The sequence below is a fragment of the Nicotiana tomentosiformis genome, chromosome 1 (genome assembly GCF_000390325.3).
Source record: "Nicotiana tomentosiformis chromosome 1, ASM39032v3, whole genome shotgun sequence".
Taxonomy (NCBI): Eukaryota; Viridiplantae; Streptophyta; class Magnoliopsida; order Solanales; family Solanaceae; genus Nicotiana; species Nicotiana tomentosiformis.
This window is the reverse complement of record NC_090812.1, coordinates 23,428,376-23,452,178: the sequence shown is the minus strand read 5'-3', so window position 1 is coordinate 23,452,178 and position 23,803 is coordinate 23,428,376. Positions and strand designations below refer to the sequence as shown.

Sequence of the window (23,803 nt, the reverse complement as noted above, 5' to 3'; positions counted from 1 at the left end):
CGTCCTTTAACTATTCCAACTCATAATAGAATAAGAGCAAGCAATAACCTTTGGCTGAACCATTTCTCTATGGTCGACTGTGATGTCCAAGTGTATTTCTATCCACACTACATAAATATTACTGGTAGAACAAAGTTACCAGCCAAACAGAGCTGTCATCAGCAGTCTTAAAGCCTTAATTCCGACAAGCTGTAAAGATCCAGCAAATGGCATGAAGCCAAAATGGCCTAACTATTTTTCTGTAACTAGTAAATATGCTTATCTGCCCGAACATCAGGTATTGTAGTTTGGTACACAGAATGGCATGACTACCAATAGTCATTACAAGAACACCGCCCTTTATTGAAGCAGTGGAATCGATTATTATCCCTTACAATAATCTCCCTCCCCTCCAACTTTGAAATGATTTTGATTGCTGCGTGGCAATCCCTACATATCCTGAGGTTCTTCACCACCCTTATGACCGAACATGGTTCAGTAACAAGAAGTGCAAAAGCCACAGCCAACTTCTCGCTATGGGTCCCTACCATCTCTTCCATCTCTTCTTCTTCAACATCTCTTAAAACACAGCTCTTATCAGCCATGTATCCAGCTAGCCTTATCTTTTTTTCTGTTTCAGCCAGCACTCTATAAATATTTGTTGATTGCTCGTGTGACCTATCACCCACTATAAACTTGTGCATCTCACCCTCGTGTTCAATCCAGCTCCATCCAGTTGTCTTCATTACTCCTCCAATTTTCATCAACCCTCTCACCCTGTCTACATCTTCCCATCTTCTTGCTGAGGCATATATGTTCGAAAGCAAAACATAATTACCTGAATTTTCAGGTTCTATTTCAAAGAGCTTTTTAGCAGCAAACTCTCCAAGGTCTATCCTTTTGTGAACTCGACTAGCATGTAAAAGGGACCCATATACTCCTGCATGTGGACGAGTTGGCATACTTTCTATCAAACATTTTGCTTCGTCTAGTTTACCATTTCTACCTAATAAATCAACCATGCACGCATAATGATCAGAGTCTGGATCTTTGATAGAATTAAATATACTTCGACCTTCTTCTAGCAGTCCACCATGACTGCAAGCTGTTAATACCCCAATATATGTTATTCGATCTGGTTCAATATTTTCTTTCTTCATCTTGCACAACAGATCAACAGCTTCAATCCCATTGCCATAAGCTGCAAAACCTGTAATCAATGTGTTATAGGAAACTACATCTCTGGTTTCCATTGATTGAAATACTTTCTTTGCATCTTTCCTACTTCCACACTTGGAGTACATGAAAATTAGAGCATTGTACCCTGAAATGCTCAACTTCATTTGATGCTTTTCCAGGAAATTTACTGCCCAATTGCCAAATTCTAAAGCCCCAAGGTGACCACAGGCAGAGATCACACTAACCATGGTGACTTCATCTGGCAGCACACCTTTTGCTATCATATCTTTGAAAAGGTCAATAGCCACTTTTGATTGTCCATTTTGAGCATAACCAGCTATAATTGAATTCCAAGAGATGACATTCTTCTCGGGCATCTTATCAAAGAGTTCTCTTGCAGAAGCCAAATCACCAACTCTTGCATATGCCGAAATCATTGCATTCCATGTAACTAAGTTCTTATAGGTACCTAATTCATCAAAGATCTTTCTAGCCATGGCAAGGTTCCCACACTTGGCATACATGTCAAGTAGCGCAGTCTTTGCAAAACAATTTAAGTGAACACCCTTCTCATTTATCATCTTGACAAGGGCCTCAGCGAGGCTAGCATCGCCAAGCGAAGAACAAGAAGAGATGATAGTAACCCATGTAGTTTCATCAGGGCGAACCCCAGAACTCACCATCTCATCAAACATCCTTATAACCTCTACAAGTGACCCATTTTGAGCATACCCTGACAGCATTGCATTCCACGACACAACATTTCTCTCCGGCATTTGATCAAAGTACCTTCGAGCATTCTCCATATCTTTCCTATTCGAATACCCAGTAACCATTGCAGTCCAAGTAACCACATTCTTCTCAGGCATCAAATCAAACAAACTCCTCGCTTCAGCTTCATTCCCCCAATTCCAATACCCCGAAATCAAAGCATTCCAATCCGCAACAGCTCTCTCATTCATTTCATCAAACAGCTCTCGAGCAACCTCCAAAGGCCCAAATTTTCCGTACATATCCATAATCGCGTTGCGAATGAACCTATCCCAATCATGACCCATTTTAATACAATGAGCATGGAACACAACGCCGCATTTTCCAGCTGCTTTGATGAGAATGGGATATACAAACGCATCAGGGGTTACATTGTATTTCTGCATTTTGTCAAACAGATAGAATACCTCAGTGTGGGCACCCAATTGGGAGTAGAACTTGAGAATGTTGGTGAAAACGAAGACATTGGGTTGGTCGACCGAGTTGAATATTCGGCGAACGTATGTGGGTGGAGCGTGGAGGCGCGTGCAGAGATTGATGAGCTGCGCCACCCAGTAGTTGTCGGAGTAGACGGAGTTTTGAAAGAGCTGTGCATGAAGCTGTTTCAAGTGGTTTAGTTTGGCCGCTTTTAGTGCTGCCGTGTTCAAGTGTGACATTACATTACATTGTTTCAGTGCTAACGATGGACTTTTTATTGTCAACCAACTTAACTGTTCCCTACAATGATTTCGTCTTAGAAGGCGACTACGTCTTTCCTTTCATTCCGGTAGTAATAACGTTATTTTAGTACTTTTCATATTTTTAGAAGTTTATCACTACCTGACTTTGCTTATATTTTGGTTGCTCTACTCTTTTGCTGTTGTTATTTTTTCCCTTGCTTTTACATTACTGAATTTTTTCTCTATACTGTTATTATTTTGTATATGCTTGTTTGGAGCCAAGGGGCTATCGGTATAATTTAATAGTTTATCTTGTAGGTGTATATATATTATATTGTTAATGTAACCATCATCAAACTGGCAAAACATTTTTTATCTTCAATTTTAGCTATCAAAAAGTGTACTGCAAACGAGTAGGAATTGGAATTGTAACATCTTGAATAACTCGACGCAATCACTTATATTTTTAAATTGTTACACTCCGTACTTTTATGTTGTAATGCGTCTTAAGTGAATCAATATAAGCCGGAGAGTTTAAGGACCTTCACAAAGATAATAATGAGTTAGCACAGGTATTACAGATGTATAGTGAGGGTTAGAGGCTAAACGAATAAAAAAATATTATAACCCGTACTTTGGGAGTAAAATTAGGAGTGCTTAATATGCTACGGAGGCCGTGTTCAAGATCTATGCAGAAGTAAAGAAACCCGAGATGGTTCTGATAGGCAATCATGTGATCGCAGATGTTGCAAGAAAGGGAAGTGTTGAGATAAATTTCACTTCTGGGTAGAATTTAACATTGCTAAATGTATACCATGTTTACAACATGAAGAAGAACTTGATGTCCGCTAGTTTGTTGTTTAAGAGAGGCTTGAAGATAGTAATAGAATCCGATCATGTAATAGTACTTAAGAATGGTATCTTTGTTAGAAAAGGATATAATTGTAATGGCATGTTTAAGGTATTAATGAAATAAATTGTGTTTCTACTTATATTGTTAAGTCTGATTCTATTTTATGGCATGCTAGATTAGGACATTTAAATATTGGTTCTTTAAAATATATGTCTAAAAATGGTTATATATCATTGACACGATCCAAAATCCGACTAGTCGTGATGGCACCTAACCCAATCCGCTAGATAAGCCAATTAACCACTAACTAATTTCAATAACAATTAATAAAGCAATTAAGTAAAGAAATATCTGAATCTAATACATTCCCCAAGAACTGGTAGTACAAATCATGAGCTTCTAAGAATAGAGTTTACAAAACAAAAATAAAATAAATACATCGTCTGTTTGAAAAGTACATAAACAGAGTTTTATAGATCTAAGACTACCACGAACAAGAGGCAGCTACAACCGGGACGCAGATACATCTTCAAATCCAGCTCCCATCAAACACAGCAACATTAGCAGCCAACATCTGCATGCAAGGTGCAGAAGTATAGTATGAGTACAACCGACCCCATGTACTCAATAAATAACAAACCTAACCTTAGGTTAAAAGTAGTGACGAGCTAACACAAGGTCGGGTCCGATACCAATATCCCACAACAGTTCATAACAGCATAATACAAGTAATAAAAGATGTATCTCACAAGTAAAATGTTCAGCTCGTTCACAGTTCCAGAAAATAGTCATGCTTTTCAAGTATCTTAGTGAAAACCCAAACTTTTATCGAAGGCCAATTCGGCCCCATGAAGAAGATCCATCTCCAGGTATATAAATGTTTCGGACAAGATCTATGTCTAGGGAAGATCCATCCCTCAATATAATGAACCGCGCTCACTGGGGGTGTGTACAGACTCCGAAGGGGCTCCTACAGCCCAAACACTATCATAAGCTAGATCCAGACATAAATCAATATATCATGTTGCGGCGTGCAGCCCGATCCCATAACTGTCACTCATAATCAGGCTCTCGGCCTCACTCAGTCATCAATCTCTCCAGTCTCACTCACAGGCTCACAATGTCATGAAACTAGCCCGACAACAATGATATGATGTATCAATAAATAACAACTGAGACTGAGATATGATATGAATGCATAAATATAACTGAGTATGAAATATCAATGAAATCATTGAGATGACAATAAGAAACGACCACTATGGGTCCCAACAGTATCGGCATAAAGCCTAAACATGATATCTAGCATGATTGACAGCTCAATTACTTTATCACATGGTAAAAATACGGATATCAATAAAGTAGGACCACTATACAGTGCCATGGAAGCAAAAGAGTCCCAATTCAAATGGTGCACGCCCACACGCCCGTCACCTAGCATGTGTGTCACCTCAATACTAATCACATAACACGTATTTCGGGGTTTTATACCCTCAGTGCTAAGATTAGAAGAGTTACTTACCGCGAACAAGCAAATACCAATGCCGAGCAAGCCAAGCGATGCTCTAAAGATTCCATCCCGCGCATTCCGACCTCCGAACGGATCGAAACTAACCAAAAATAACTCAAGCATATCAAACAATGCTAAAGGAACCAATCTCAATCGAAAAAGATCAAATCTTGAATCAAAAGCTCAAAATCGGTAAAAGCCCAACTCGGGCCCGCACCTCGGGACCCGACAAAATTTACAAAATCCAACAATCCATTCAATTACGAGTCCAACCATACTAGTTTCACTCAAATCCGACTCCAATTCGATGTTCAAAACTCAAAAATTCATATTATGAAACTTTTAGGCCAAACCCCCCAATTTCCTCTTTAAATTCATCAACCGATTGCTAAATATGAAGATAGATTCGTGGAATAGGATCAAAACTAAGTGTAGAATACTTACCCCAATCCAAAAATTGCCTCAATCCGAGTCCCACATCTCAAAATATGATAAAAGAACAAAAACATCGATTTATATCTTCTGCCAGCATTTTCGCACCTGCAGCACATTAGCCGCTTCTGCGGCGTCGCTTCTGTGACATAACCTCCGCTTCTGCGAAATCAATTGAGGACTCGACCCTCGCACCTGCGGACAACATATCCACTTCTACGACACCGCAGGTGCGAGCCACCATCCGCACCTGCGAAATACCTCGCTCCTGCGCTCTATCACCTCGCACCTGCGCATCCGCATATGCGCCCCAATCTCCGCTTCTGCGGTCTTCCTCATCTATCTCTCATATTGCATCTGTGGCACCTTTGTCGCTTTTGCGGCCATTGCACCTGCACAAAACCAGCCGCAGGTGCGATCACACTAGGACCAGCAGCCTTTAGCAATGCACTATGCAACAAAGGTGATCCGAACCTCGTCCGAAACTCATCCGAGCCACTCGGGACCCCGTCCGATCATGCCAACAAGTTCCATAACACAGTACGGACCTACTCGAGGCCTCAAATCACACCTAACAACATTGAAACGACGAATCACACCTAAATTCAAAATCAATGAACTTTGAAACTTCAACTTTCACAACTGATGCTGAAACCCATCATATTACGTTCGATTGACCTTAAATTTTCCACACAAGTCACATTTGACATTACAGACCTACTCCCACTTCGGGAATCGAAATTCGACCCCGATATCAAAAAGTGCACTCCCGGTCAAACTTTCCAAAATTCCATCTTTCTCCATTTCAAACCAAATTCTACTACGGACCTCCAAATCACAATCCAGACGTGCTCCTAAGTCCAAAATCATCCAACAGACCTACCAGAACCATCAAAACTTCGATTCGGGTTCAAATTCACCAAAAGTCAAACTTGGTCTACCCTTTCAAATTTAAAGCTTCTAGCTGAGAATCATTCTTTCAAATCAATTCCGAATAACCTGAAAACCAAAACCGACGATTCATATAAGTCATAATACATCATACAGAGCTACTCATGCCCTCAAACAACCGAGCGAAGTGTAAATTCTCAAAACGACCGTTCGGGTCGTTACATCCCCCCCTCCACTTAAACATACATTCGTCCTCGAACGTGCCAAGATTTGTTCCAAAAGCCATTAAATCGCCGTGTAACCTTACCATGCACATACCCGAGGATGATCTCACGTCACCCTATCTCATATACGCCCGACAACACAGCATAACTATAGTTTCTTAATTCAACTTAGCCCATAAACCTTAGAATCTAATTTTCAATATTCGGAATTTCTATAAGATCAGAATCTCGCATCTACACACTATATAAGTCTGAACATGCTGTATCAAGCCTTCACCATAACCCAAGATGTAATAACGTGATGTACCACATAACTCAAATACTCATAGCGATAATTTCAAATCACAGTAGCTGTTCAAAACGACCCAATACCGGTAATAAATCTCATATCAAACAAAACCTCGTTCTACAACCTTCGTACACTATCGATGATGAAAGAAACATGCACAACTCATAACCATTCATCATATCAACCTGTCATGGAATTCCCTCTCATTCAACAAGAACTATAGCAAATTCTAAGCCAATTTTCGATATTATACTTCCAAACATGTTGTAATCAATTCCGATGGTATCCATTCTAGGTCCAATGATCTCATCTCATCCAACACGACCACTCTGGTGATATGCCACATCAATACAATCTGACGCCATAACCCGTGCAATCCGTGCACCAATAAGCAACCTTCCAAATATACTCAAATCATGGAAAACTGATTCATACAGGAGAACTGTCCCGCAAGCTCAACAAGTACCACCACCACGCAATGCTAAGAACCTATCACACACCGTAGAACAAAAACACATGAATCTAACATGAGGGATCATATCTCAACATAACTCTGCTGCAATGCGCAACCCTATCCAAATACTGGTCCATATGAAATACCTCAATCCACCCTGCTAAAAATTAATAACCACGCGCAATTCGATATCAAGTACTCAAAGTGCATTACCATAACCGCGGAGAATCAAATGACACAATGTCACAAAAAACCCGAAAGAACATAACTAATACTCCATCAACCAAGCAATACCCAATACTCTTCTCGCTCAAATTCTGCTATAAGGCCCCAATATAACCGCACCATATGTGCATATAACCAACGAATCACAATCCTCGTAGCATAGAAGAGTAACTCACAGATCATCTCAGAACACAAACTCGCTCAACAACAACCGAATGGCACATCCCTCAACAATAGCAGTATGGAGCCAACCAATCCGACTCGGTGTAGAATACACATCCTAATTGGGCCTACCAATGGACCCCCAAATCAGCTCTAGTCACCCACCAATAGATAAATAACCCTCCGAAAGTCCACAATGACTGAATCATATGACATACTATCATCTAGCTAGCTTCGGCCATGACTACACATTCCACAACCATGAAAACAACATGCTCTTAAGAACTCCCAGTCTCCAAATCCATAGAACACACGAATCCCAACTTCACCGCCAGAATGTCTAACACCTATCTCACACACGATGATTCCAAGAGGAATACTCCTAAAATTCTTTTGTGCCACATAGCAAAATTTGAATATCAGCAGTCGATCAACCAGAAGAGTACCGTAATACCAATGAAGTGCCCATAAATCAAAACACATTGCCCCTTCTGAAATGTGTACTCTCATCAGGCCATACCGATTAGTAATATCATTTGCCTAGTCATCTGAAACCATCCATGCTGCCTACGAATTTATGTCCTTCCCTTCAAAACTGAACTGTGATCTTGCACAAGCAAATCTCAATCCCACGCAATACACCACGTCTACCATGCCATCCTATGAAGAGTACAAGAATCTCATAATCAACTCTGAGTCACAAGCAGAATACATACCCGATCAGTCAGAAACCTTCCATTTGATCTCATCCCGGAGAAAATTCCAATACGCAATATATTTCTCACGCCGGTAAGAGATATACCCCTTGAACCATGGTAAAACCATTGAGAACCCTTCGAAGTACATTTGCACATAACCAAGCTATCAGAACTGAATCTCTCTAACTCAACCCAGCCACGCAGGTCGCCGAAACCCAAGAGCATTGCCACGAAACACCTGTGGAGACTAGCCACATCATAAGTATCCAAAGAACCGATTATATCCATTATTGTGTTGATCCAACCTACTACCACAATGTCCTATTTATCCAAGTCCCTTCCAAATTGCCTTCAAATTGATACTTCTCCTTGCTGGAACACCACGATCCTAAACCAAAATTCACCACACAAGAGACCCTAGCATAAAACCACAACGCCCTAAGGCCCATAAGCCGCTGACTTCCCTCTTAAGCACCCCAAAGCACCATAACCGCGACACCCACTCTAAGGAGACCTTATGTGAACCTAAAACTATTTCTTTCACCTTCTTGATGCTGAAATGCATAATCCACAATGGTATAAAAATGCCACAAGTCCCAACACCATCCAATGTAATTCTCAGTTTCTAGCCATATGCAAATCTTGAAAATTCCAAATCGCTACATATAAATCTTGAATCCATCAGAACCATTCTCGTGAGTCATCCACTCTACTCAAATCTCAATTAAACCGACCAAACGGACCGAACGACCTGTGCCCCATTAGCACACCAACACCCAAGGGAGTAACCCACACTCCTAAGCAATTGAGCAGATTCCTACTCCATGTACGCTACACCCTTCACGAATAACCACTCAATTATTTTATGATTCCCATATACCCATAGAGTGTAATACAACCTGTATCCCGAATTTTCTTTACCTGAGTCATCCTCGATCTCGACCTCTGCAAGTCATAACTGATTCACCAGTATACCCCGAACCGAAACCAATACAACACATAATCGTGCAATCAACTCGTCGATAGAAGATTCCCCCACTTAGCTCAAAGCCACAGAACAAAATACTCGATAACATCATGATACCCATACTCTATTACTGCCAGAATCCCGTACTGAAATTCAATTAAATCCTTCGTAAGCTTATGTAACACAAACCATATAATACCTCAAATTATCTACAAATCTTGCATTCATCCTCGTGATAGTCAGGTCAACTGTTACAACCGATCCAAACTCAAATCGCACAATTATCATTCACTGGTAAAGGAGAACTCTCTACAAAACATCATAGGAATCACACAACCTCAAGACACATCGCAGGAGATAACCCGTCGGCTTGCCTCAAACTGACATCTCTCTATACTCTCCTACAGTCACGACTACTACACAATCACTTAATCTTCTCAATTCTGAACTCATCAACAAGACATGAGAATCTACTTCACTCCACAACTAAATAACATGAGAGATCCCTTAACACACCAATAACTCGATACCATACGCCAAATCAAGATAGAAATCAGACACCCCATAGTCTTTGCTACATCTCAAGTAAACTCTTCTCGTCATATTCAAACAATCTGAACATATCTCGCAGTTACATCATACACACCACATAGTCATCCAATCACAAATTTCACTAATAGGGACACCAACGAACCTATAAGTCCCAAAAGCACGTGCTCACACAATCGAAATCTCTATGCTCAAGCTACCGTCCAAAACCAGCCTCAAGTCCTCCAGACTGACCCATCATCAGCACGCTAAAATGACATCTCGCACCTCAACCATGGAATCACAAGCCTCTGGCGCACAGCCAATATCGAGCGCTCACATGCGCATACGAATGTGTGAAAGGAATTTAAAGAGTTACGCTTCAAGCTGAATCAATGCTGCACGATAAGGAATGAAAGATGGAAAGTATATGCTAAATGTATTGTAGCCTCTCGAAGATAGGTATGGACATCATCATACCGATCCGCAAGACTCTACTAGACACTTGCTCATGACTTGTAGAACCTATGAACCTAGAGCTCTGATACCACTTTGACAGGACCTAAAATCCAACTAGTCATGATGGAACCTAACCCAACCCGCTAGGTAAGCCAATTAACCACTAACCAATTCCAATAATAATTAATAAAGCAATTAAGTAAAGAAATATCTGAATCTAATATCCCCAAGAACTGGTAGTACAAATCATGACCTTCTAAGAATAAAGTTTACAAAGCAAAAATTAAATAAATACATCGTTTGTTTGAAAAATACATAAACAGAGTTTTATAGATCTAAGGCTACCACGAACAAGAGGCAGCTACAACCGGGATGCAGGTACATCTTCAAATCCAGCTCCCATCGAACATAGCAACATCAGCAGCTAACATCTGCACGCAAGGTACAGAAGTGTAGTATGAGTACAACCGACCCCATGTACTCAATATGTAAAAAACCTAGCCTTAGGTTGAAAATAGTGACGAACTAACACAAGGTCGGGTCCAATACCAATATCCCACAACAGTTCATAACATCATAATACAAGTAATAAAAGATATATCTCAGAAGTAAAATATCCAGCTCGTTCACAGTTCCTTAAAATAGTCATGCTTTTCAAGTATCTTAGTGAAAACCCAAATCTTTTATCGAAACGCCAAAAATACGAGTAAGTTTGAAAACTGTAATTTTTCAAAATATCCTTTCAACAATAAATAAGATGTTCCATTTTCTTTCCAGATAGCAAGTGTGAAATACCTCTCTATGCCCACATATCAATGTGTGTAAAAAGTCATGAATGATGTGATACCGTACATCAAGAGGAAAAATGCATCTCTATGTCTTTATGTCATGTGTGCATGCCAATGCCATGTATATCAGAGATGAATCATGTACTTACACTCTCAGAGTACTCAATCTCATTGTCTCACACTTTCCACTCATCATGCTCAACCACTTGGTACTGTATATGGCCTATACGGCCCAGGGAAGATCCATCCCAAAATATATACATCACTAACCATTAGTCACTCAGTACCGAGGAAGGCCAATCCGGCCACATGGAGAAGATCCATCTCCAGCTATATAAATGCTTCGGACAAGATCCATGTCCAGGGAAGATCCATCCCTCAATATAATCAATCGCGCTCACTGGGGATGTGTACAGACTCCGGAGGGGCTCCTATAGCCCAAGCACTATCATAAGCCAGATCCAGGCATAAATCAATATAGCATGCTGCGACGTGCAGACCGATCCCATAACTATCACTCTTAATCAGGCTCTCGGCCTCACTCAGTCATCAATTTCTCCAGTCTACAGGCTCACAATGTCATGAAATTAGCCCGACAACAATCATATGATGTATCAATAAATAACAACTGAGATTGAGATATGATATGAATGCATGAATATGACTAAGTACAAAATATCAATGAAATCAGTGAGATGACAACAAGAAACGACCAATATGGGTTCCAACAATATCGGCATAAAGCCTAGACATGATATCTAGCATGATTGACAGCTCAATTACTATATCACATGGTGAAAACACGGATATCAACAAAGTAGGACCACTATACAGTGCCATGGAAGCAACCGAGTCCCAATTCACATGGTGCACGCCCACACGTCCGTCACCTGGCATGTGCGTCACCTGAATACCAATCACATAACACGTATTTAAGGGGTTTCATACCCTCAGTACTAAGATTAGAAGAGTTACTTACCTCGAACAAGCCAATACCAATGCCGAGCAAGCCAAGTGATGCTCCAAAAATGCCATCCCGTGCGTTCCAACCTCCAAACGATTCGAAACTAACCAAAAACAACTCAAGTATATCAATAAATTCTAAAGGAACCAATCTCGATCGAAAAAGATCAAATCTTGAATCAAAAGCACAAAATCGGCCAAAAGCCCAACCCAGGCCCGTACCTCGAAACCCGACAAAATTTACAAAATCCAGCAACCCATTCAATTACGAGTCCAACCATACTAGTTTCACTCAAATCCGACTCCAATTTGATGTTCAAAACTCAAAAATTCATATTATGAAACTTTTAGGCCAAACCCCCAAATTTCCTCTTTAAATTCATTAACCGATTGCTAAAAATGCAGATAGATTCGTGGAATAAGATCAAAACCAAGTGTAGAATACTTACCCCAATCCTTGTGATGAAATTTGCTCCAAAAATTGCCTCAATTCGAGTCCCACATCTCAAAATATGATAAAAGAACCAAAACCTCGATTTATAGCTTCTGCCAGCATTTTTGCACCTGCGGCACATTAGCCGCTTCTGCAGCGTCGCTTCTGCGGAATCAGCTGAGGACTCGACCCTCGCACCTGTGGACAACATATCCACTTCTGCGACATCGCAGATGCGAGCCACCATCCGCACCTGCGAAATACCTTGCTCCTGCGCTCTATCACCTCGCACCTGCGCATCCGCATATGCGCCCAAATCTCCGTTTCTGCGGTCTTCCTCATCCAACTCTCATCTCACATCTGCGACGCCTTTGTCGCTTCTGCGGCCATCGCACCTACGCAAAACCAGCCGCAAGTGCGATCACACTAGGACCAGCAGCCTTCAGCAATACACTATGCAACGAAGGTGAACCGAACCTCGTTCGAAACTCATTCGAGCCACTCGGGACCCCGTCCGATCATGCCAACAAATTCCATAACACAGTACGGACCTATTCGAGGCCTCAAATCACACCTAAATTCAAAATCAATAAACTTTGAAACTTCAACTTCCATAACCGATGCCGAAACCCATCATATTACGTCCGATTGACCTCAAATTTTGCACACAAGTCACATTTGACATTACAGACCTACTCCCACTTCCGGAATCAAAATACGACCCCGATATCAAAAAGTTCACTCCCGATCAAACTTTCCAAAAATTCCAACTTTCGCCATTTCAAGCCAAATTCTACTACGGACCTCCAAATCACAATCCGGACGCGCTCTGAAGTCCAAAATCACCCAACAGGCCTACCGGAACCATCAAAACTCCGATCCGGGGGTTCAGATTCACCAAAAGTCAAACTTGGTCAACCCTTTCAAATTTAAAGCTTCTAGCTGAGAATCATTCTTTCAAATCAATTCCGAATAACCTGAAAACCAAAATCGACGATTCTCATAAGTCTTAATACATCATACGAAGCTACTCATGCCCTCAAACAACCGAGCAAAGTGTAAATGCTCAAAACGACTGGTCGGGTCATTACAGTCATGTAAAAGTGAACATGTAGGAAAATGTGAAATTTGCATACAAGCAAAAATGATAAAGAAACTATTTCGTAAAGTTGAAAGATTTTCAGAATTATTAGATTTGGTACACTCTGACATATTGATGGTAGGTTAAAAACCCGTATTTTAGCCGTAGTATTGCACTCTAATTATTGCATTTTACATGTGTTTGAGCTTAAATGATAGTGAATTATACTTATTACGTGTTTTATGCCTTATAGGAAATGATTCTAAGCTATTTAGGTAATTTGAAGCGAAATCGAACAAGTTGGAGCTTTGAAATCTGAGTAGAAGCCCAAGAAATTAGGTCGGGATCACGTTCGGGGGGTCGAGGACCAAGTCCGGATATCAAAAAGTGAACGCATGAATTCACTCTGAGAAAAAGCCACTACCATGCTGCATGGGGCGCGGCAAGGTGCGACGCGGCAGTGCAAAAGTGGCCTGACAAGAGGAGTCTGAGCTCTCTGGATCTCCTTACTAGCGCGCCGTATGGCGCGACTGTGCAAATTTGTCAGTGTGATCTCCAAGTTCGGTTAGGAAATGGTAGTTTCGTCCGTGCTTGTTTCTACACTGTATAAATACACCAAAAACACAATTTGAAGGGACTTTTGACCTACGAAAGATTGGAGAACCAACAAGGGTAAGAAGTCTCAAGAATTCATCAACAATACAACCTGCAATCGGTGCAATACGGGAGTTTGTATCAAAATCAGTAGCTTTGATGTTTTCTTTGATCTTAAACTTATTTGAGATGTATTACTCCATTGTTATGGAGTAATTTTCATTAGGGTGTTGACATATATGGTGTTTTGATAATTTGATTAGGGATTCGATTCTTATTGTGGAGTTATGTTTAGTGTGGAGTTATTTCTTATTTTGCTTAATCGAAAAAGGAGCCTTATTTTGAATTACTTTACATCTTATACTCTAGTTTAAATTCGTGATTCAAATACGTAATCGAAAGAGCCTTTTGAATTGTTAATCGAACTAGAAAATAGGGAAATATTCGTGAGAAGTCACCATTTAGATCATAAACATCATTTTGTTATTGCAATTGTGTACCGTGCTTCAACTGGATTAATTATTGAAATTAACGTTTAATCGAAATACGAACTTTAAAATCAAGTGTAATATGATTATCTGTTGAATTCATGAGAATCAACAGTATTATAGAGTGAATTAACTCAAGAATTGGATCCCGAGTCAATTATCTTGCACGTATCTAGTCAACTACCCTTATTTCTCTCATTGATATTTCTTCGTTGCTCATCTGTTGTCTTTTGTGATCAATTATTACTTAATTTTTAGTAGTTAATCATCGTAATAGTCATCAAATCAAGTGTTAATTTTTCTGGATAGTAATCAACTGAAGATTATTCGAACACTGTTTAAATCTAATCCATGTGGAGACTATAATTAAACTATACTATCTTTGACAAACGAGCAATAATTTTCTGCACCGGTTTTGTGCTTGTCAAATTTTGGCGTTGTTACCGGGGATTGGCGATTAATAGTGTTTAAATTAATTTTCTGTGCTAATTTAGGAACAACTTTATTTTCTTTTCTTTTTTTTACGCTCTTCTCATCTATGTGCAGGCAACAGGTTGAGTTCAACGGTGTATGACTCGATCCTCTTCAAAGGACTTGGTGCCATACGACCCAGAGTTAGACAAGCACCTGAGGCAGTTGAGAAGAGAGAAAAGATCTAGTGGATTGTTGTTGGGTTAGCCTTCAACTTAAAATACAATGGTAAACAATGAAGAGGTGGTGGACCTAGTTGTGAGAGAGGCGGCTCTGCAACAAGAAGCATGATTAGCACAGCTAAAGCAACCAGAATTGCGGATGAAATGGTCGACGAGGAGAGAAGGTTCAATCCCAATCGAAACATGATTGAAGATGAATTTAAAAATGCAGCTCCTAGACCTGGGAGGTCGTTAGGAGATTATGCCAGACCGGTATACAACCAACAACAGTCTAGAGTGAGACCCCGCCCATTGATGCCAATAATTTTGAACTCAAACAGGAAGTCATCCAGAATATTCAGAATGATTGCATATTCATAGGAAAGCCCAATGAAGATCCCAACAACTATCTTATGGACTTCGACGAATTTATGAAAACATTCCGTTACAATGGAGCATCACATAATGCCATCTATCTAAGAGTATTCCCGTTCTCTCTTAAAGATGATGCAAAGCAGTGGTTGAGAAGTCTGTCCACAGGGTCAATCCGTACATGGGAGGAAATGACGACCAAGTTCTTAGAAAAATATTTCTCTGCCGCTAAGACTGGACGAATGAGGAAAGAGATTCACAATTTTAGCCAAGGTGATGGGGAGACAGTGTTTGAGGCATGTGAAATCTTCAATGAGCTATTGCGGAGGTGCCCTCATAACGGAATGGAGCAATGGATACAACTCTAGGACTTTTGGGACGGTTTAAACCCGTCATCAAGGAGATTGCTGAATAGTACAGTTGCAGGCCCTCTGATGAAAAAGACTCCTGAAGAGATTGTCACTCTTCTTAATGAACTATCTGAAGACGCTGAACAATGGTCCACTGATCAAGGGGACCGAAAAAGATCAGCAGGGGTGCACCAAGTAGAATCCTCGGTAGCAATGCAGGCCCAAATTGCAGCTATGGCTAAGGACATCAAGTAACTGATGCTAGCTCAGGTGCAAAATCAACCACATGTGGTATATGACATATGTTCATAGGGACACCTGACACATCAGTGTCAAGCTACAGCTGAGGAAGTCAACGCTGTAGGGAACATCAATAGAGGCAGCTACCAAGGAGGTGGTAATTTCAATTCTATGGGACAGAGACATCCAGGGTTCTCATGGAGTTCTTCAACTGGTAGTTTGAACTCATGGCAGCAACAAAATCTCAGAGCACCAGTGCAAGGACCTCCTGGTTTCCAAACTCAACAGTGGCAACCATACCAACCTCCACAGCCCAACAACTCAAGTTTAGAAGATCTAATAAAGATATTTATAAATAGATCCGACGAGAAACTTGAGACTCAAGGGACTGCTATCAGGGAGCAAGTCACAACCATCCGGAATCTGGAAAGCCAAATAGGGCAGCTTGATACATTGTTATCAGAAAGGGCACCAAGGACATTGCTGGTAGACACTGAAAAAAATTCAAAAGAGGCAATCAAAGTTGCATCTCTCAGGAGTGTGAAAACATTAGCAGAGCCAAAGGCAAAACCAAGGGATGAGAAGGAGATCAACTCAAACAAGATAGATGAAGAACAGAAAATCGGTGAGTCTTTGCCCAAGGAGAATGTAAGCAGCAAGGGTGTTGATAAGCATAAGGTGAACAACGCAGTTGAGGAAAGCAAGCACATGCCATTGTTACCTTTTCCTCAAAAGATGAAGAGGGAGAAATTAGACAAATGCTTTGGGAAATTCTTGGAGATGCTGAAATAGTTGTATGTGAACATCCCGTCCACGGAGGTGCTCACACAGAAGTCAGCCTATGCCAAATTCCTGAAGGAAATCCTCTTAAGTAAAAGGAAGCTCGAGGAAACAAAAGTGGTCAAACTCAATGCCCAGTGCAATGCTATTCTATAGAACGAAATTCCCAAGAAGTGTGGGATCCTGACAGTTTCACTATACCTTCCTCGTTGGGTAGTGAAAATTTTGACAAAGCCTTGTGTGATTCAGTTGCATCCATTAACTTGATGCCATTATCGGTGTTCAAGAAATTGGAAGGAGAGCTAGGAGTGATCAAATCTGTGCCAGTATCCTTGCAACTGGCTGATCAAACCACGATCATACTGGAGGGCATAATCGAGGACATCCTGGTAAGGGTAGAAAAATTTATTTTTCCAGTAGACTTCATCGTGGTAGATATGGAAGAGAATAAGGAAGTGCCTCTAATGCTGGGTACACCATTCCTTTGCACTAGTTGGGCTATTCTTGATATATATGAGGGCAACTCATGCTACGAGTGGGAAACAAAAAAGTGGTGTTTCAAATGAAGAAAATGATGAAATACCAATGTGATGAGGTATCTGACTATGTTTGTCTCAAGATAGATATGGTGGGAGAGTTAGATGAACAACACAAACTGGATAAGTTGGTAGGTGACTCACTGGAGCGATGCATTAGTCAATCGAGCACAATAGAGGATGTAGATTCTGAGATCAAGAAGGAAGTTAAGGCACTGGAAAATTAGAATCAGGTGGTAGATGAAGATGAATTCGAGAAATAAAAGAGCAAGCCGAAGCTGGAATTGAAAGTACTCTCGACACATTTGAAATATGCTTTTTTGGATACTAACAATTTTCCTGTGATTGTTGCTGCTAATTTGACAGTTGAACAGGAACACATGCTTGTAGAGTTACTACAAAAGCATAAAAAGGAAATAGGTTGGAGTATAGCCGATATTCAGGGGATCAGCCCTGCAATCTGCATGCACAAGATCTTGTTAGAAGAAGGGAGTAAACCAGTGGTGCAACCCCAGCGCAAGTTGAATAAAAATCGAGGTGGTTCAAAAGGTGATACTCAAATTGTTGGATGCAGGCATAATATTTTCCATCTCTGACAATCAATGGATCAGTCCTATACAAGTTGTGCCGAAAAAGGGGGCATGACGGTGGTAAAAAATAAGGACAACGAGATAATTCCTACCAGAACAGTTACTGGGTAGAGGATGTGCATTGACTACCGTAGATTAATGATGCAACAAGGAAGGATCACTTTCCTCTTCCTTTCATTGATCAGATGTTGGAGAAGGTGGCGGGCAATGGATGTTACTGCTTCTTAGATGGATATTCAGGGTACAATCAAATACCCATTGCTCCCAAGGATGTTGATAAAACCACCTTTACATGTCCGTTCGGAATCTTTGCATACCGGAGAATGCCTTTCGAACTATACAATGCACCAACTACTTTCCACAGATGCATGATGTCAATATTTTCAGATTTAAATGGGAAGTGTCTGGAGATGTTCATGGATGACTTTACTCTATTTGGAGATGACTTTGAAGATTGCTTAAGGAACCTCGAACTTGTTCTGAAATGATGTGAGGACACTCACCTTGTACTCAACTGGGAAAAGTGTCACTTTATGGTTAAGAAGGGGACCGTCCTAGGCCATAAATCACAACTGAAGGTATTGAAGTTGACAGAGCTAAAGTAGACGTAATAGCCAAGCTCCTGCCACCGACCTCAGTGAAGAGCATCATAAGTTTTTTGGGGCATGCTAGTTTCTATAGAAGGTTCAATAAGAATTTTTCCAATATTGCCAAGCCTTTGACTGTATTACTTTCCAAGGATGTAAAATTTGTATATGATGTGGAGTGTCTCAGAGCATTCGAACTTATTAAGGAGAAGCTAGTAAGTGCCCCCATAATGGTGACTCCTAACTGGAGTGAGCCGTTTGAGATAATGTGCGACGCTAGTGATATGGCAGTAGAAGTAGTGCTGGGGCAGAGGAGAGATAAACTGTTTCGTCCCATTTACTATGCAAGTCGGACCTTAAGTGATCCTCAAGTAAACTATGCTACCACGAAGAAGGAGTTCTTTGAATTAGTTTTTGCTTTCGACAAGTTCAGATCCTATTTGGTGGAAAGCAAGGTAATAGTGGACACTGATCACTCAGCACTAAAATATTTGATGAGTAAGAAAGAGTCCAAACCGCGTCTGACGCGGTGGGTACTGTTGCTCCAAGAGTTTGACTTAGAGATCAAAGATAGGAAGGGCATAGAAAATCAAGTCATAGATCATCTATCTCGACTTGAGAGACCTCCGATTGAAACAGTTGAAATAAGAGAAGAGTTCCCTGATGAGCAGATTTTGTCCATTGCTGAAGTCTCCGAAAGGCTGCCTTGTTACGCTGATGTAGCCAACTTTTTGGCTAGTGGATGGTTGCCTCGTGACCTCTCTCATGATCAAACAAGAAAGCTTCAAGGTGAGGTAAAAAGTTATTTCTAGAATGACCCTTTCTTGTTTAAACTATGTGCATATGGTGTGATTTGAAGATGTGTGCTTGAGGGAGAGATGGCAAGAATTCTGTCTCATTGCCATGATGGAGCAGCTGGAGGACACTATGGTGAAAATCGCACTGCAGTAAAGGTCATGGAAGCCAGTTTCTATTGGCCTATTTTCTACAAATACACACGGGCGTATGTAGCTGCATGTGACAAGTGTCAAAGGGCAGGCAACATTAGCAAGAGAGATGAGATGCCACTAAAATCCATTTTAGTATGTGAAATTTTTGACCTTTGGGGCATTGACTTCATGGGTCTGTTCCTATCATCTTATTTATATGAGTATATCCTAGTAGCCGTTGACTACGTCTCTAAATGGGTCGAAGCAATACCTACTAGGACTAATGATGCTTAGGTGGTGTGTGAGTTCCTACAGAAGAACATCTTTACCCACTTTGGGACACCTCGAGTGATTATCAGTGACAATGGGTCGCACTTTGTGAACAAACAGTTTGCAGCATTGTTATCTAAGTATGGGGTCACACACAAAACAGGAACCCCGTACCATGCTCAAACTAGTGGGCAAGTTGAATTGGCTAACCGTGAACTTAAATGAATTCTTGAAAAGACGGTTAGTGTTTCTCGTAAGTATTGGTCTGCAAAGTTGGATGAAGCTCTATGGGCATATAGAACTGCGTTCAAAACAACCATAGGGACTTTACCATTCAAATAAATATATGGAAAATCATGTCATCTACCTTTTGAGATAGAACATAAAGCTTATTAGGCAATTAAGATGCTTAATCTTGATCATAGTCTTGCAGGTAAACACAGGTTGGCGCAGATGAACGAATTGGAGGAGTTTAGACTGGACGCGTATGGAAATGCATGAATCTTTAAGTAAAAGACAAAGAGGTTGCATGATCGTCTGATTAAGCCAAAAGAGTTTCATGAAGGGGACAGAATCTTGCTATACAATAGTAGACTTAGGTTGTTCCCTGAAAAATTCAAATCAAGATGGACAGGTCCGTATGTGGTGAAACACGTCTTACCGTATAACGCCATTAAAATACAGGACGAAGTAGGGAATGAAAGTTTTAAGGTGAATGGGCACAGGTTGAAACAATACCTTATTGGAGGATATGACAAGCAATCCTCCAGCATCGTGATCAAATGATCCTAAGTGACGGAGTCAAGCCGACGACTATAACTCAGAACTACTTCTAACCCTCTTTATTGCTTTTTAGACTAGTTATATAATTATGATTTAGGATTATTAGAGTTTAGGAGTTTTGGTACTTGTTTTAACATGTATGAGCATGAATCAAACATAAAATAAGTACAAAATATAGTCGGGGTGCGATCTGTAGGCTAATAAAATGAAAAAAAATCGGAACTCTGAGAAAATTGGCCTACCGCACCGCATGAGGCGCCCTATGGGGTGCCACACTTGTTCAAACGAGAAAAATCTGTCAGAGATAGCTCTCTGAAAAACCCCACTACCGCGCCACATGGGGCGCCAAGCCTAGTGACGCGGTAGTGTAAACATTTCGGCAATTATAATTAAAAAACAAATCTGATTTTGAATAAAAACGGGACAGACTACTACTACCCCCCATATCTCTCATTTTCTCTCAAACCTCTCCTCTCTAACTCACCCCCAAATCCCCCATTCTTCTATTCTTCTTCAAAGTTCTTAACCTCCAATTCTCCCACTTACATCACCCATCAAGGTAAGTTCTTCATGTCCTTCTTTTAGTATTTAATTGTAGAGTTTAGTTAACTTTAGTTTAAGTTCTCTAACCCTAGGTATTTTATTTTGGTGCTAATTTGTTTTAGCTATTTTCCTTCTATTTTGGCCGAAATTCTTGCATTAACTTGTGGGGTTTTCATTATTCTAATTATTATGGGTGATTTTTGGTGTGTTTTGATGGTGTTGGGATTAATTTATGTTGAAGCTTGGTGGGGGTTCCCTAGTGGCCGAAAATTGGTAACGTTTTATATAAAATTGTGGACTTTGTGCTATTGGGAAGATATGGTGATGTTGTGGTTGTGAAGAGTGGTGTTTTTGATATGGTTGTATGATGATTCAAACCCACTTTTAATTGAAATAAGAAGGTGAAAGGTATGCCCACAAGGTGTTTGTTGAAATGTCTTAGTGAAATAAAATTGTGTAGTGTTGCTAATGTTGAAGGGAAGTGCTTTGTGGGATGTGATGCTAGATGATAAGTGTGGGGTGATATGTCATGTTCATATATTGTGAAACTTTAATTTGCTAGCCCCGAGTGCTAATTGATTGACCACCTCATACTAATGTGTTGCTAGGTGCCAAATGGGCTGCCCGATTCATGCTCAGTATGTGTGTAGTATTGTATTGTATCGTAAGTTTTGTTAGTAGTGGATTAGTATAATGACCCAACCAATCGTTTTGACTATTAGAATCCCGTTCCCCTAAATAGGACTCCCTGTATGTGCTTTTATTAATTTATGACTTACGGGGATGGTTGGTTCGGAATTTGAAAATAATCGGGTTGAAATCGGAACAATTGGTTCCTTAGTTTGGCTTTAAAAAGGCAAGTTTGACTTCGGTCAATATTTTGAGAAAAGGACCTCGGAATCGAGATTTGACGGTTCCAATAGGTTCGTATGATGATTTTGGACTTGGGTGTATGTTCGAATCGGTTTTTGACAACCCGTGAGCGTTTTGGCGATTAATAGTAAAAATTAACTATTTGAAGGTTTAATGTTCTTTAAATTTGGTTTGGAGTAGGTTTTGGAGTAATCGAGGTCTGTTTGAAATTCCGAGTTTGGAAATAGTTCAGTATGGTGATTTAAGACTTGCACGCAAAATTTGGTGTCATTCCGAATAGTATAAGTATATTTCGGCACGTTTGGAGGTATTTAATTCAAACGGTCTTGTTGTGTAAATGGATTCCAGAAAAGTCATGGCAGTTTAGATCGCGACTTGAGGTTGGTATATCTCTGCGGTCTGGGAATTCGGTTGCGTATTGCATCGGTTCTTCGGAAATGAGCTAAGTGAAAGGTTTCTAGCCAATGGGGTGATTTATTCCACTAGTAGTTCAAGGGTTATAGTGAATACGTGTATTATTGCGTAGCGGCATGATAGGTGCAGTGAGTGACACGAAAATTGGAAGTTGAAGATTGAGGTTGCGGTTCGGTGTCGACAAGAATGTCACAAGCTCGGACGAGCAGAAAAGGATTTAGAGGTTTAAAGCAAGCTGGTATTTTCTTCAGCGTCACCTGAGATCGATGTCATATGCAAGAGGCTTTGTGTATTGATTTGTGGATCTTGATTCGCTTTACAACATTAGTATTGCTGGTGGTATGGATGTGCAGACTTGTTATCTGTTGCGGAAGGTCGTGGAAGCGTATTCCACGGGAAGATTGTATAAGTATGACTGGTAGTCACTTAATTGGTCAAAGATTCATACCAAGTATGGAGATTAAGGTACTATCGCTAATTTGAAAAATTATTCCTGAAGGGCGCTCTATTCAGTTGGTTGAGAATTGTGAAAGTTTGTTTCGAATTCGACGGTTGTTCTTGCGTGTCATAGGAAAAGGGTCATTGTGGATCCTTGGGAGATTATTTACCCAAGCATGGTATGATCAGAATCGGTTTGAGGCATGTTGATGAGTCCAAGTGTGGATGTGTACCCTACACCAGCCTGGGTGTGTTCATTCAGTATAGCATTCCTTATGGAAGAATATTCGGGCATGGGATGTTAATTTCGTCGCCAGCTATTCCATGTAATACTTTATTGTGCCATGTGGGCTATGAGACGGTTTGATTATTTGTACAATGTGTTGACGTCCCACACAACGGTGGAATTATGTGAGCAGGATGGCTCTCGAGATGCAGATCATATATCGCACCTTAGTTGTGCTTGAGTTTTATAGCATATGACGCTACCAATCTCCCCAGGATTTATCTTATGCACTTGGCGTGCTTGTGGTTGATATTCGGGCATTGTGTGAGTTTGAGCGTTACGGCATGATGGGTGCTTTCTTTAGATTATTAGGTATGGATCGGGTGGCATGCCGCCACGGGTATGTTGTTTGGATCGGGTTGCACGCTGCAACGGTATCATGTGTGGATTGGAGTGCACACCGAAACAGTGTGATGTTGAGTACAATTCCCTATATCTATTCTTATGTGCTTTGTTTCTCATTTCTAGGGAAGGTTCATAACATCCTTTCGGTCGTTTAATTAGTTGCGTGGGAGTTTGTTTTCTTTATGTATCACATTTGAGTTTGTAGTTG

General features: G+C 40.6%; 2 protein-coding genes across 2 annotated transcripts; one reads left to right on the top strand and one right to left on the bottom strand.

Annotated features, from left to right (window-relative positions):
• Nucleotides 1-135: 135 nt before the first annotated feature.
• Nucleotides 136-2,728, bottom strand: LOC104116866 (pentatricopeptide repeat-containing protein At1g14470). The gene has a single exon (XM_009627816.4). The coding sequence runs from the start codon at nucleotides 2,583-2,585 to the stop codon at nucleotides 309-311; it is 2,277 nt and encodes a 758-aa protein (XP_009626111.1). The 5' UTR covers nucleotides 2,586-2,728; the 3' UTR covers nucleotides 136-308.
• A 12,657-nt stretch (nucleotides 2,729-15,385) lies between these two features.
• Nucleotides 15,386-17,013, top strand: LOC104116867 (uncharacterized). Its single transcript, XM_070192987.1, has 4 exons — nucleotides 15,386-15,532; nucleotides 15,601-15,927; nucleotides 16,000-16,176; nucleotides 16,294-17,013. Exons 1-4 carry the CDS (start codon nucleotides 15,386-15,388, stop codon nucleotides 17,011-17,013), a joined length of 1,371 nt encoding a protein of 456 aa, XP_070049088.1.
• Nucleotides 17,014-23,803: the final 6,790 nt, after the last annotated feature.